Source organism: Tachyglossus aculeatus, chromosome 24 (assembly GCF_015852505.1).
Source record: "Tachyglossus aculeatus isolate mTacAcu1 chromosome 24, mTacAcu1.pri, whole genome shotgun sequence".
NCBI lineage: Eukaryota > Metazoa > Chordata > Mammalia > Monotremata > Tachyglossidae > Tachyglossus > Tachyglossus aculeatus.
In genome coordinates, this window is record NC_052089.1 from 7,749,703 (window position 1) to 7,765,857 (window position 16,155).

A 16,155-nucleotide genomic window follows, 5' to 3' on the forward strand; every position below is an offset into this window, starting at 1 on the left:
CGTGAAGGTGGTCGAACTTAATTTGTGCCAGCTCTCGTAACGGGTACTTCGCGTTGTGACATTTTCCAATTGTGCCGGACAAGCCTCCGTGGTGACATTTTCCAATTGTGCCGGACAAGCCTCCGTGGTGACATTTTCCAACGGATCACTTCGGGCTCTGCTGCCCCTCTTTTCCAGATGAAGGACCAAGTACCTGACGTGAGACTGTCCGACCTAATGGCCATCTACGAGCAGAAGTTATCGACGTTAGCGGTGAGTCCGGGTGGATTTGTTTTTTTGGGGTTTTTTTATGAGTCCGGCCGGTTCATCAGCTGCGGGACGGACCCGGGAAGCGGTGGGGGTCTCGCTTTAGCTCTAATAATGCGTCTTGTAGTCCAAAGAAAACAGGTTACAGGACCTTTTGGAGGCCAAAGCCCTCGCCCTCGCCCAGGCGGACCGACTGATTGGTCAGTACCGGCGTCAGAGAGCCCAGTCGGAGTCAGAGGTGAGCGTGGCCAGGACGTCTGACCGTGGCACGAGGGGAGAGGGAGACGAAAGGCTGCTGGGTGACCTTGGATGAGTCACTTCCCAGGCCTCAGTTCCCTCGTCTGGAAAGTGGGGATTACAGTCGGGAGCCCTGTGTGGGGACATGGACTGTATCTACCCCAGCGCTCAGTACGGTGCCAGGTACATAGGAATCCGGCTTAACTAATACCGCTTTAAAAAGAAGGGGGGAAAAAAGCAACCTCGACCCCGGTCGAATGGACGGGGCACGATCTGGTGAGAATCCCTTTGGAAATTGCTTCGCTGTAGTCTTAGTCAAGAAAAAGCTGTCTTGAAATTAGACATTTGGGGTGACCATCATCATCATCAATCGTATTTATTGAGCGCTTACTATGTGCAGGGCACTGTACCAAGCGCTTGGGAAGTACAAATTGGCAACATATAGAGACAGTCCCTACCCAACAATCAATCAATCAATCAATCAATCAATCAATCAATCGTATTTATTGAGCGCTTACTATGTGCAGAGCACTGTACCAAGCGCTTGGGAAGTACAAATCGGCAACAAATAGAGACAGTCCCTACCCAACAGTGGGCTCACAGTATAAAAGGGGGAGACAGAGAACAAAACCAAACATACTAACAAAATAAATAGAATAGATATGTACAAATAAAATAAATATTTATCACCAGAGGGATATAATTCAGATCTGTGACCTTTGGGCGTTTGCCATTCGTCCCACCCCGTCCTCGGCCCCACAGATGTTCATATCTAGAAATTGCATCTTATAAATTACTGATTTCCGCGTGGTTTCATGCTGAGATTTTTGAAAGTGCCTCAGGGAAGCGGTGTGGAAGTCGGGAGACCTGGCTTCCGATCCTGGCGCCACTACTGGTCTGCTGTGTGACCCTGGGCAAGTCCCTTCACTTTTTCTGTACCTCAGTTCCCTTGTTTGCAAGATGGAGACTCAATACCCATTTTCCCTCCTGTTCAGACTGTGAGCCCCATGTGGGGCCTGAGGATTTTGTATCTACCTCAGCGCTTGGTAGAGTGCTCTGCACACACTGAATGCTTAAAAAGGGGCACAATTATTGTTCTGCCAAGCTGTGTGACTTTGGGCAAGTCACTTCACTTCTCTGTGCCTCAGTTATCTCTTCTGTAAAATGGGGATGAAGACTGTGAGCCCCCTGTGGGACAACCTCATCACCTTGTAACCTCCCTGGCGCTTAGAACAGTGCTTTGCGTGTAGTAAGTGCTTAATAAATGCCATCATTATTATTATTATTATTATTATTATTATTGTATATACCTGTATATATAATAATAATTTGAGCCCAATGTTGGGTAGGGACTGTCTCTATATGTTGCCGATTTGTACTTCCCAAGCACTTAGCACAGTGCTCTGCACATAGTAAGCACTCAATAAATATGATTGATTGATTTGTACATATTTATTACTCTATGTATTTTACTTGTACATATCTATTCTATTTATTTTATTTTGTTAGTATGTTTGGTTTTGTTCTCTGTCTCCCCCTTTTAGACTGTCAGCCCACTGTTGGATAGGGACTGTCTCTATATGTTGCCAACTTGTACTTCCCAAGCGCTTAGTCCAGTGCTCTGCACACAGTAAGCGCTCAATAAATACGATTGATTATTATTATTATTACTATCGTTATTATTACGGAGAAAGCAATGATAAGCTTCCATTTCCAGCACAATCATACTCCAGATTGGTTTCAAAACAACAGTAAATGCTTCCTAACTCACTAGCTGCTTGATAGCACCTCCTAATTTTTTATTCCTCCCCGAAGACGATGCAGCCAAACGCTGCAAGCAACGAAATGGGAGACCACCCCCCCCCCACCCCGCCATTTTAGTCAGTACGTCATATTTATTGAGCACTTAACACTGTACTAAGTGTTTGGGACAGCCCAGTGGAAAACTAGAGCAGGCACGTTCCCTGCCTACAACGGGCTTAGAGTCCAGAGGGGGAGGCAGACGTTAATATCAAGAAATAAAAGACAGAGAGGATTGTAACCATGGTTGTTTCTGCTCTGCCGAAGACTAGGACGCTAGCCGTCATGTTGAAGGAAGCGGAGAGGAGGAACGAGGAGCTCAGCGCGTCGTTGCAGGGCCAGCGGGTTGAGGCGGAGCGCGCCCAGAGCGACATCGAGCACCTCTTCCAACACAACAGGAAGCTGCAGGCCGTGGCCGAAGAGCACGAGCTACTGAAAAGATCGTACGCGGAACTCACGCAGAGGTGAGGCACTGTACTAAGCGCTGGTTGAGAGAAGTCATCATCATCATCAATGGTATTTATTGAGCGCTTACTGCGTGCGGAGCACTGTACTAAGCGCTCGGGAAGTCCAAGTTGGCAACATATAGAGACAGTCCCTACCCAACGGCGGGCTCACAGTCTAAAAGGGGGAGACAGAGAAGAAAACCAAGCAAATTGGATCGGCCACGGTCCCCGTCCCGCGTGGGGCTCGCGGTCTTAGTCCCTGTTTTACAGGTGAGGTAACGGAGGCCCGGAGAACCGAAGTGACTTGCCCTGAGACACATAGCAGACAAGGGGCAGAGCGGGATTAGAACTCGGGTCCTCCTAACTCCCAGGCCCGTGGTCCATGTACCAGGCCGTGCTGCTTCTCGTAGTTAAGTGCTGTCTATGGATTAACTATGGGTTAATCAGTTGGCACGGTCCGTGTCCCACAGGGGAGAGCGTTTGTCCAAAAGCGACGGGAAGTGAATCTCCTGGCAGAGAAGCCCTGGCCCCTCGGGCTTCGAAGGGCATTTCTTCCCTTCTCCTCCCTCCAAGTTCCATCTTGAATCGGTTCCAATGTTTTTTCTGCAGTGGCCTCCCCGGTGGAAAGAGAGGGAGGCGATTGCAGAGAATGATGGTAATTGATAAGCGCTTACTATGTGTCAGGCACTGTCATGAGCGCTGAGGTAGAGAGAAGCTTTTGGACTCAATCTGTGTCCCACGTGGAGCTCACGGTCTTCATCCCCATGTTACAGACGGGGGAACTGAGGCCCAGAGAATAATACTAATAATAATGATAGCATTTGGTAAGCACTTACTACATGCAAAGCACTGTTCTAAGCGCTGGGGAGGTTACAAGGTGATCAGGTTGTCCCACGGGGGGCTCACAGTCTTAATCCCCATTTTACGGATGAGGTAACTGAGGCACAGAGAAGTGAAGTGACTTGCCCAAGGTCACACAGCAGACGTGGCGGAGCCGGGATTCAAACCCATGACCTCTGACTCCAAAGCCCGGGCTCTTTCCACCGAGTCATGCTGCTTAAGTGGAGGGACTTGCCCAAGGTCACCCAAAGGCACACAGCTGACACCCACGTCCTCCAGAAATGGAGAGGGACCACCTCTATTTGTTATTTATAACTATTATTATTTATTTATTGATATTAATGTCTGTTTCACCCTCTCGACTGTGAGCGCATTGTGGGCAGGACTGTGTCTATTTGTTGCTATATTGTACCCTCCCAAGAACAGTAAGTGCTCAGGAAATACAACTGATTTGAACCGCTTCTTTCTGCCTCCTCTATGCGCTTAGATCTGGGACCTTTGGACATTTGATATTCACCCCAACCCCACAGCACTTACGTATATATCTTTAAATTATTTATTATAAATAACGTATTTATTCACTTTAACATCGACCTCGGCCTCTAGGCCGTCAGTTCATTGTGGGCAGGGAATGTGTCTGCTATCACTGTTGTATGGAGAAGCAGCATGGCTTAGTGGAAAGAGCACAGGCTTGGGAGTTAGAGGACGTGGGTTCCAATCCCGGCTCCGCCAGTTGTCCGCTGTGTGACCTTGGGCAAGCCGCTTAACTTCTCTGTGCCTCAGTTACCTCTTCTGTAAAATGGGAATTATGACTGTGAGCCCCACGTGGGACAACCTGATTACATGGTATCACACCCAGCGCTTAGAATGGTGCTTGGCATATAGTAAGCACTTAACGAATACCGTAACTATTATTATTATTGTTGTACTTTCCGAAGCACCTAATAATAATAACAACGATGGCATTTAAGCGATTCTTATGGGCAAAGCACTGTTCTAGGCTCTGGGGAGGTTACAAGGTGATCAGGTTGTCCCACGGGGGGCTCACAGTCTTCATCCCCATTTTACAGATGAGGTCACTGAAGCCCAGAGAAGTTAGAACAGTGCTCTGCACATAGTAAGCGCTTAACAAATGCCATTATTATTATTATCATTATTATTATTATTATTATTATTAAGCGACTTGCCCAAAGTCACACAGCTGACATTTGGCGGAGCGGGGATTTGAACCCACGACCTCTGACTCCAAAGCCCGGGCTCTTTCCACTGAGCCACGCTGCTTCTGTAATGGTGCTCCACAATTAAAGCTCAATAAATGCCATAAGTGCCGTGGGGCCGATGGAGGGGTGTGAAAAGGGTAAAAATTCAGGTGCAAAGGTGATGCAGAAGGGAGAGGAATTGAGGGCTTAATCCTTTAATCTCAGTCATTAAGATTTGGCCTTTGAAAAAAATCCTAAAGAGAACTCGTCTGGGCTTTTTAATTTACAAAGATAAGAAGCAGGAATCCCCATGCTATTCAGGATTTTTTTTCCCCTCTTTATAAAGACCTTAATCCTTTGGTGTGTTTTGTTTGGATTTTTTTTTTTTTTCCCCATTCAGGAGCGAGACCTTGGAACGGCAGGGGCAGGATCTACAGACCGTGTGTAATTCGCTGAGCAAACAGATCGAGACCGTGAAGAAGCTGAATGAATCGCTCAAACAACAGAACGACAAGTAAGTGGAATGGTTTCTTGGTCTCCTTTAAGGCGCGCGGACGTGGCTTGGCTAGTAGGGAAACTGGCTTTTCCCACCCACCGAATTGGCGGACGTTTCCCCCTCTGTCGACCCGTCTCATTCTTCGCAGTATTCCCAGGGTTTCCGGGGGCAAGGATTTGTACTTCCCAAGTGCTTAGTACAGTGCTCTGCACATAGTAAGCGCTCAATAAATACGATTGATGATGATGCTGGACAGCTCTTGTCTGTCCCCACAGGCACGCTCACCACCAAAAAGCGCCTTTTTTGTTCTTTTTTTAATGGTATTTAAAGCACTTATTCGGTGCCAGGCACACTTTTAGACTGTGAGTCCACTGTTGGGTAGGGACTGTCTCTATATCATCATCATCATCATCATCAATCGTATTTATTGAGCGCTTCCTATGTGCAGAGCACTGTACTAAGCGCTTGGGAAGTACAAATTGGCAACATATAGAGACAGTCCCTACCCAACAGTGGGCTCACAGTCTAAAAGGGGGAGACAGAGAACAAAACCAAACATACCAACAAAATAAAATAAATTCATTCATTCATTCAATCGTATTTATTCAATCTATATGTTGCCAACTTGTACTTCCCAAGCGCTTAGTACAGTGCTGTGCACACAGTAAGTGCTCGATAAATAGGATTGATGATGATGCTAAGCACCAGGGTAGATACAAGACAATCGGGTTGGACACAGTCCGGGTCCCACCTGGGGCTCACAGTCTTCAACCCCATTTTACAGAGGAGAGAAGTGAGGCTCAGAGAAGGGAAGTGACTTGTCCGAGGTCACGCAGCAGACTCGCGGCAGCATCGGGATGAGAACCTCCTCCTCCCTCGAGCTCTATCCACCAGGCCACGTTGCCTTTAAAGCCAAGACCACCGCGGTGGGTGGCCGAGTTTGGAGGTTGGCTCCCGACTTATCTCCTCTTACAGAACCCTTGCCCAGTTACTGGAGACGGAAGAGCAGAAGAAAGAAGGGGAGAGACTGCTCCGGGACCGCGAGTGTAAAATATCAGGTAGGTCGTTCTTTGATCGAAGGGTTTTCTCCCGTCAGCCCCGCAGCGGCAAAATCCCGAGACCGGATCTTGCGAAATGAAAGTTAAATAGTCGAAGAATCCATTTGGGGGTAGAAAGGCACAGATAACTGGGTTTTGCTAAAAAATAAACAGCTTACCTTTTGTTCTCCTCAGGCATCAATGGTATTTATTGAGCATTCATTCAGTCGTATTTATTGTGTGCATACTATTCATTCATTCATTCAATCGTATTTATTGAGCGCTTACGGTGTGCAGAGCACTGTACTAGGCGCTTGGGAAGTACAAGTTGGCAACATATAGAGACGGTCCCTACCCAACAGCGGGCTCACAGAACCGTACTAAGTGCTAGGGAGAGTACAGTATAACACCAAACAGACACATTCCTGCCCACAAGGAGCTCGCAGTCTAATAATGATAGTAATAATGGCATTTATTGAGGGCTTACTCTGTGCAGAGCACTGTTCTGAGCGCTGGGGAATTTACAAGGTGATCAAGTTGTCCCACGTGGGGCTCCCAGTCTTAATCCCCATTTTTACAGATGAGGTAACTGAGGCCCAGAGAAGTGAAGTGACTTGCCCAAAGTCAATTGGCGGAGCCGGGATTTGAACCCATGACCTGTATATATGTTTGTACATATTTATTTCTCTATTTATTTATTTTACTTGTACATATCTATTCCATTTATTTTATTTTCTTGGTATGTTTGGTTTTGTTCCCTGTCTCCCCCTTTAAGACTGTGAGCCCACTGTTGGGTAGGGACTGTCTCTAGACGTTGCCAACTTGTACTTCCCAAGCGCGTAGTACAGTGCTCTGCACACAGTAAGCGCTCAATAAATACGATTGATGATGATGATGACCTCTGACTCCAAAGCCCGGGCTCTTTCCTCTGAGCCACGCTGCTTCTCATAGCCACGCTAACAATACCATCTGCTGAAGTTGAAAGGATCCCTACCCAGAGGCAATTAGTGGATGGTATACATTGAGCGCTTACCGTGTGCAGAGCACTGTACTAAGCACTTGGGAAGGTACAATATAACAGCAAAACAATAAACAGTGGCATTTCCTGCCCACAACAAGCTCGCCGTCTAGAGCGAGCCCACTGTTGGGTAGGGACCGTCTCGATATGATGCCAACTTGTACTTCCCAAGCGCTTGGAACAGTACTGTGCACACAGTAAGCGCTCGATAAATACGATTGAATGAGTGGGGGAGACAGACATCAGTACAAATCACAAAATGGACAGATGTGTCCATCAGAGGCCTTCTGGTTTTCAGCCTTGGCTGCGCGGTTTTTTGCCCAGAGCCAACCCTTCCTGCTGGGGAGGAGTTTTAACTTTCGGCCGGGGGCTTCCGGGTTCATCGGCGTCCGATTTAAGGAAGGGGACGGTGGTCCTTTGGGTAAATGGAGGCTGTCACGGTAGACTGGCGAGATTGGCGTCCGGCAGTTCTCCGAACAGACCGTGGAAGCTCGCTCCTCACCGGGCCTGAAACAACCTCATCCTAAAGGTTTATTAGGAACAATAACAGTAACAGTGGTAGCGGTTAGGCGCTCACCGTGTGTGCCAAGCACTGTGTTAATCACTAGAGACGACACAATAAATACGATTGATGATGATGATGATGATGCCCAAAGTCACACAGCCGACAATTGGCCGAGCCGGGGTTTGAACCCATGACCTCTGACTCCAAAGCCCGGGCTCTTTCCACTGAGCCATGCTGGGGATTACGACTGTGAAGTCCCTGTGGGACCTGGACTGCTTCCAACTTTTAGACTGTGAGCCCACTGTTGGGTAGGGACCGTCTCCATATGTTGCCAATTTGTACTTCCCAAGCACTTAGTACAGTGCTCTGCACATAGTAAGCGCTCAATAAATACGATTGATGATGATGATGATGATGATGATTTTATTTTATTTGTCCATATTTGTCCATATTCATTCTATTTTGTTAATACATTTTGTGGTGTTCTCTGCCTCCCCCTTCTAGACTGTGAGCCCGCTGTTGGGTAGGGACCGTCTCTATAGGTTGCCATCTTGGACTTCCCAAGCGCTTAGTACGGTGCTCTGCACACAGTAAGCACTCATTAAATACGATTGAACGAATGAATGAATGAGTGAATGAATGAACTCCCTGTGGCACCTGGACTGCATCCAAACTATTTATTTTATTTGTCCATATTTGTACATATTTATTCTATTTATTTTATTTTGTGAATATGTTTTGTGTTGTTCTCTGCCTCCCCCTTCTAGACTGTGAGCCCGCTGTTGGGTAGGGACCGTCTCTATATGTTGCCATCTTGGACTTCCCAAGCGCTTAGTACAGTGCTCTGCACACAGTAAGCGCTCATTAAATACGATTGAACGAATGAATGAATGAATGAATGAATGAATGAACTCCCTGTGGGACCTGCACTGCATCCAAACTGATATTTTATTTTATTTGTACATATTTGTACATATTTATTCTACTTATTTTATTTTGTTAATATGTTTTGTGGTGTTCTCTGCCTCCCCTTTCTAGACTGTGAGCCCACTGTTGGGTAGGGACCGTCTCTATATGTTGCCATCTTGGACTTCCCAAGCGCTTAGTACAGCGCTCCGCACACAGTAAGCGCTCAATAAATACGATTGAACGAATGAATGAGTGAATGAATGAACTCCCTGTGGGACCTGGACTGCATCCAAACTGATATTTATTTTATTTTATTTGTACATATTCTATTTTGTTAATATGTTTTGTGTTGTTCTCTGCCTCCCCCTTCTAGACTGTGAGCCCGCTGTTAGGTAGGGACCGTCTCTATATGTTGCCGTCTTGGACTTCCCAAGTGCTTAGTACAGCGCTCCGCACACAGTAAGCGCTCAATAAATGCGATTGAAGGAATGAATGACACAAGATCGTAAAGGGGCAGCCGCGGATTAAAGCCGGCCACCCATCCCGCCTCTTCCCTCCCTCTCGTCCTCCACCCGGAGCAGTTTTTAAGCAGTCGCTCCCGGACGTCCTCTCTCCCGGCGGGAACCCGTGGTGGTTTCCGAGCCACATCTGCCGGAGCGGGGGGAATCTCCGGAAGGGCAGAAGAGAGGAGCAGCCGGTCGCAATTGTGTCCAAACCTCTCTCCCAACAGGCCTGCAGCAGAAGGTGAAGACCCAGGAGGACAACCTGAAAGTGCGACAGAAAGAAAAGGAAGACCAGGAAGAAGCCATCGAGGCGCTCAGGAAGGAACTGAGCCGAACCGAACAGGCGAGGAAAGAGCTGAGCATCAAGGTGAGGAGCACCGGGGCCTAGCGGATGGAGTACGGGACTGGGAATCATCATCATCATCAATCGTATTTATTGAGCGCTTACTGTGTGCAGAGCACTGGACTAAGCGCTTGGGAAGTACAAATTGGCAACATATAGAGCCAGTCCCTACCCAACAGCGGGCTCACAGTCTAAAAGGGGGAGACAGAGAACAAAACCAAACATACTAACAAAATAAAATAAATAGAATAGATATGGACAAGTCAAATAGAGTAATAAATATGTACAAACATATATACAGGTGCTGCGGGGAAGGGAAGGAGGTAAGATGCGGGGGATGGAGAGGGGGACGAGGGGGAGAGGAAGGAAGGGGCTGAAGGACCCGGGTTCTAATCTTGACGACTCCGCTTGTGTGCCGTGTGACCCCGGGCAAGTCGTTTCACTTCTCTGGGCCTCAGTTCCTTCGCCTGTAAAATGGGGATTAAGACGGTGGGACCGGGACTGTGTCCAACTGGATTCGCTTGGCTCTACCCCAACGTCTAGTCCAATGCCTGGCAAATTTATTCATTGATTCCTATTTATTGAGCGCTTAGTACAGCTTGGAAAGTACAGTTCGGGCTTGGAAAGTACAATGCAGACTTGGCACATAATAATAATAATAATGATGGCATTTATTAAGCACTTACTATGTGCAAAGCACTGTTCTAAGCGCTGGGGGATACAAGGTGATCATGTTGTCCCACGTGGGGCTCACAGTCTTAATCCCCATTTTACAGATGAGGTAACTGAGGCCCAGAGAAGTTGTGACTTGCCCAAAGCCACACAGCTGACAAGTGGCGGAGCCAGGATTTGAACCCATGACCTCTGACTCCAAAGCCCATGCTCTTTCCACTGAGCCACGCTGCTTCTCTTACTGCTTCTCGTAGTAAGCGTTTAACAAATACCATTATTATTACTACTATTAATAATTATAATATTCGTTCGTTCAATCGTATTTATTCAGTCATATTTATTGAGCGCTTACTGTGTGCAGAGCACTGTACTAAGCGCTTGGGAAGTACAAGTTGGCAACATATAGAGACGGTCCCTACCCAACAGCGGGCTCACAGTCTAGAATAATATAACAATATGATGGTATTTATTCAGCGCTTACTATGTGCAAAGCACTGTTTTAAGCGCTGGGGAGTTTACAAGGTGATCAGGTTGTCCCACGTGGGGCTCACAGGCTTAATCCCCATTTTACAGATGAGGTAACTGAGGCACGGAGAAGTGACTTGCCCAGAGTCACACAGCTGACAACCAGCAGAGCCGGGATTTGAACCCCTGACCTCTGACTCCAAAGCCCACGCTCTTTCCACTGAGCCACGCTGCTTCTCTGAAGGGGGAGACAGACAACAAAATGAAACATATTAACAAAATAAAATAAATAGAATAGATATGTACAAATAAAATAGAATAATAAATATGTACAAACACATATACAGGATACATATATGCATATATATAATAAATAGAGTAATAAATATGTACAAACATATACAGGATACATATATATGTATAATATGCACATATAATATACAATATATTATATAGAATAATTATATATTAATATAATATAATATAAATAATAATATATAAATGAAATATTGATAATTATGCTTGTTACTATTAATAATATGGTATAAAGTACAGCATGAATGAGACCGAGATGAGCTTAATATTATGGGAGTTCTCTGGGGAAGGTGTCCACATAAGCCATGGACTATTGGTGTCTGTCTTCTCCTCTAGACTGTGTGAATGTGGGCAGTGAATTTGTCTGTTTATTGTTGTAGTGTACTCTCCCAGGCACTTAGTACAGTGCTCTGCACACACTAAGTGGTCAATAAATACCATTGACTGACTCATTTGAAACTAGCACACACAAAAGCAGAAGGCAGAGAGAAATGGAGATCACACCCAACTAAAGCAAAGGAGTTCAATCAAAGACAGGGGCAAAGGCAGAGACATTGGGTGAGCCGTATTTTCGATTGCCCTAAGCAAAACATTTGTTGAGTGTTGCTATTGGGAAGGTGCCTTATTTTAAAGTACTTTTTACCACTCTAGGGGTTGGTACAGTGCTCTTTCTGCACACAAAGTGCTCAGTAAATATGATCGATTGGTAGGGGTTGAAGCCACCAGGTAATTTCCCATTTATCTTTTCCCATTCATAGCTAGCATTTCGCTCGCCTTTTCCTCTGCTCCTCCTCCCCTCCCCATCGCCCCTACTCCCTCCCTCTGCTCTACCTCCTTCTCCGCCCCAAGCACTTGTGTATATTTGTACATATCTATTATTCTATTTATTTTATTAATGATATGTATCTATCTATAATTCTATTTATTTTGATGCTATTGTTTTGTTTTGTTGTCTGTCTCCCCCTTCTAGACTGTGAGCCCGTTGTTGGGTAGGGATTGTCTCTATCTGTTCCCAAATTGTACTTTCCAAGCGCTTAGTACAGTGCTGTGCACACAGTAAGTGCTCAATAAATACGATTGAATGAATGAATGAATAATATTATTAGAATTAATATGATATTATAATAATAATGTCACGTTTGTGTGGCCCTTCCCCAGGCCTCCTCCCTGGAAGTTCAAAAGGGCCAGCTGGAAGCCCGCCTGGAAGAGAAAGAGACGCTCGTCAAAGGACAGCAAGAGGAGCTGAACAAGCACGCCCACATGATCGCCATGATCCACAGTTTGAGCGGGGGCAAGCTGAGCCCAGAAACCGTCAACCTCACCCTGTAGGGCTGGGAGACGGAGAGATGGGGGACACCCCACTCCCAATCCGGGCCGGCCGCCTCGGTCCCGGCGAAACCACATTCCGGTCCTCTGTCCCGCCGGACTCGAATCTCCTCTCCGAGGACCCGCGGAAGGAGAACCAGAAGGTGCGGCTCGAGGCGGGGGAATCTGCAGAGCGGAAGGAACCGCGGGACTTGATCTGAATGAATTCCTTCATTTTTAACATAGCCGGTCAGGCGCGGCTCTGAACCGCCTTTATTCCACCTGCGGACCTCGCGTGCGTCGGAGCGGTCGGAAGCGTGTGAGCTTGACGGCGGCGTGTCGATGTTAAGGCAGTTGGGATCTGTGGCCTAAGAGACCCTGCAGCCATTTCTGACCCTTCCAGCTCCCTCCCGCCTGAGAATTTCAAACTGTTGAGGGGCCGGCCCAGCCTCTTCCCTCTAGGCTGTTGGTTTCCAAAAATCATTCTCCATCTGTACGGTGGACTGACACATCTATTCGACCACTTTGTCAACAGTTCTAGATATTTTTTTTTTAAAGAACTGAAGACACTGGCTTTTTTTTTTTTTGGAACACTTTTGAGGCATGTGTCCGCAAGGGAAGACATGTTCCACATTTTTATCCCCAAATTTCCCCAGAGCGCTGTTGGTAGGCGAGTCCCATTTTGACTGGAAATCCTAGTCAAAATGTATCGGCTCACTGACAGCCCTGGCAGGGAAGGTCTTTTGGAAGAATGGCCTGCGTGTCGATGTTTTGGACTGCCCGGGATGCCAACAAGTACGGTATGCTGTGTTTGTGCACTGTACAAATTAGCTCATTAAGACAGCTGCAGTTGAGTTTCTCAGCTGCAAGGCAGCAGGTATGCAAACGTAACCTTGCCCTCTGAAATGTAAACCAAATCAAGTGTATTACTGCTTGATCGGGCTTTAGCCAAGTGACGGCTACGTCAGGCTTTCTGAAATCCGTATTTGCATAAAGTTCTCCGGACCCTTCGGAACCGCCAACGGTTTTTAGACGACGTTATTTTTTTAATTGCTACATTTTTTCCACCCATGTACAGCCCTCGATGCTCTTCCCAGCAAAACTACGAGAAGGTTTCGAACTCAATAAAATGCCTGTTTTATGCAGCGATTAATGAGTTGAGAACAAATCAGGATCCCGTTGGCTGTAAATCTTAGAAAGAAGTCTCAAGGGAAGACCTAAGGAGAAGCAGCATAGCCTAATGGAAAGAACAGGAGACCTAGCTTTGGATACCTGGTTCTCGGGAATCGGTCAGTGGGATTTATTCATCCATTCAACCGTATTTATTGAGTAAAGCGCTGTACTAAGCGCTTGGGAGAGTACAATATAACAACAGACGGACACATTCCTGTCCACAAGGAGCTCGCAGTCTAGAGGGGGAGACGGACATTTAACATAAATAAATATTTGAGCGCATGGAGAACACTATACTAAGTGTTTGGGAGAATAGTCTATTATATTCTCTCCCAAGCGCTTAGGACAGTGCTCTGCACACAGTCCGTGCTCAATAAATACGATTTGAATGAATAAATAAATACCACGTAACAGAGTTGGTCGATTTCCCTCTTGTTCTAGTTGAGTCCTGACAACTCCCGTGACTGTAAGGGTTTATTCCCTTGCAGGGAATAAGGAAAGTGGCTTTTTTGCCCTTGATTCTAGCCTTAGTGGGCAATCAGGAGAGAAGTATGGGTGTGGGATCCCAGAGGGAATTCCAGGTTGGGAATATTGAGACCGATTACTTTGCGGCGAGTGGCATCTCCCGGCTGGAGAGAGCTGTGTGAGCTCTCCCCTCCCAGGAATCCAGGAGGGGCATGATTAGTTAGCATTCAGTCATATTTATTGAGCGCTCACTGTGTGAGGGACACTGTACTAAGCGCTCGGGAGAGTACAACACAATATAAACAGACCCCACAGCGAGCTGTCTAGTCAATTCCATAGGGGAGGGTGAGTCAATTGATCGTATTTATTGAGCACTTACTGTATCCAAAGCACTATACTAAGCACTTGGGAGAGTCCAATATAGCAATATGACAGACACATTCCCTTTCCACAGCGAGCTTAGAGTCTAGAAGATGAGCTTGCATCCTTGTTAATTTTTTTAGGGAGGGTCGGTCCGTATTTATTGAGCGCTTACCGTGTGCAGAGCACCGTACTAAGTGTGTGGGAGAGTCCAGTCTAATGACACGACAGACACGTTCCCTGCCCACAATGAGCTTAAAGTCCAGATGACCTGAGTTTTCCACCCTGCCGGGGTGTGAGAGGTCAAAGCGCTTAGTGCACTGCTCTGCACACAGTAAGCGCTCAATAAGTACGATTGATGATGACGATCCTCATGCAAATCTCAGCCCAATCCTGTTCCTGCACCCCAAGAGTGTGAAATTGCTCCGGTCCATCTTGGCAGCCTCTTTCCTCTTCCCCATTCCCTGCCCTGGAGGCGGGTGGTCATATTTTTATATGCCTGGTAAAACTGCACAGCTAGAGCGGATGAGAAAAAGCAAAAAAACACCATTCACTGAATCTCCTGGCATGTGCAACATATATTACAAATTAAGGTTAGAATTTAAGGGTGGTCTGTGCCCCGGATCGGAGCCAGAGGGTCAGGCCCGCCGTTTTCAGACCCTTCCATCATCATCATCATCATCAATCGTATTTATTGAGCGCTTACTGTGTGCAGAGCCCTGTACTAAGGGCTTGGGGAGTCCAAGTTGGCAACATATCATCAATCGTATTTATTGAGCGCTTACTATGTGCAGAGCACTGTACTAAGCGCTTGGGAAGTACAAATTGGCAACATATAGAGACAGTCCCTACCCAACAGTGGGCTCACAGTCTAAAAGGGGGAGACAGAACAAAACCAAACATACTAACAGAATAAAATAAATAGGATAGATATGTACAAGTAAAATAAATAAATAAACATATAGAGACGGTCCCTACGCAACAGTGGGCTCACAGTCTAAAAGGGGGAGACAGAGAACAAAACCAAACATACTAACAAAATAAAATAAATAGAATAGATATGTTTAAATAAATAAACATATAGAGACGGTCCCTACCCAATAGTGGGCTCACAGTTTAAAAGGGGGAGACAGAGAACAAAACCAAACATACTAACAAAATAAAATAAATAGAATAGATATGTTTAAATAAATAAACATAGAGACGGTCCCTACCCAATAGTGGGCTCACAGTTTAAAAGGGGGAGACAGAAAACAAAACCAAACATACTAACAAAATAAAATAAATAGAATAGATATGTATAAGTAAAATAAATAAATAAATGGAGTAATATTCTTCCACCCAATCAGGGCCTTCGTATTCCATCAATCAGGGGTATTTATTGAGCGCTTACTGTGGCCAGAGCGCTGGAATAAGGGCTTGGGAGGGAACGATAGAACAGATATCATAATAACGGTGGTATCTGCTAAGCACTTATGGGCCAAACACTGAGCCAACCACTGGGATAAAAACAAGATTCATTCATTGTGAATCGTGAATCACAATGTGAATCATTGTGATAGTGTAACAGTGAAGAGTGACGATCCCTGCCCGCAATGAGCTCACAGTCTAGAGTAGGGGAGAAAACAAAGGGTATTAGCAGCCTGAGATATGCTTAGAATAAGATTAGGAGGTTGGGCTCAATCCTTTTCCCACATGAGGGTGAAAATCTAGTGACCCCCTTCTTCTTCTTCAAGCTCCCCCATCCAGACCCAAAATAGGATGACGGACTGTCTATGCCGGATGAGCTGAGCCCACGGGGCTCCTCCAATTCCTTCATTC

General features: G+C 46.2%; 1 protein-coding gene across 1 annotated transcript in view; it reads left to right on the forward strand.

The window, feature by feature from the left end:
• Positions 1 to 13,485, forward strand: part of CIP2A (cellular inhibitor of PP2A) — a 38,505-nt gene extending 25,020 nt beyond the window's left edge. Inside the window, exons 15-21 of the mRNA XM_038766125.1 lie at positions 178 to 252; positions 374 to 484; positions 2,551 to 2,747; positions 5,169 to 5,282; positions 6,240 to 6,322; positions 9,464 to 9,603; positions 12,190 to 13,485. Coding sequence (XP_038622053.1) covers positions 178 to 252; positions 374 to 484; positions 2,551 to 2,747; positions 5,169 to 5,282; positions 6,240 to 6,322; positions 9,464 to 9,603; positions 12,190 to 12,360 — 891 coding nt within the window. The 3' untranslated portion in view covers positions 12,361 to 13,485. The remainder of the gene's footprint in view (positions 1 to 177; positions 253 to 373; positions 485 to 2,550; positions 2,748 to 5,168; positions 5,283 to 6,239; positions 6,323 to 9,463; positions 9,604 to 12,189) is intronic.
• Positions 13,486 to 16,155: the final 2,670 nt, after the last annotated feature.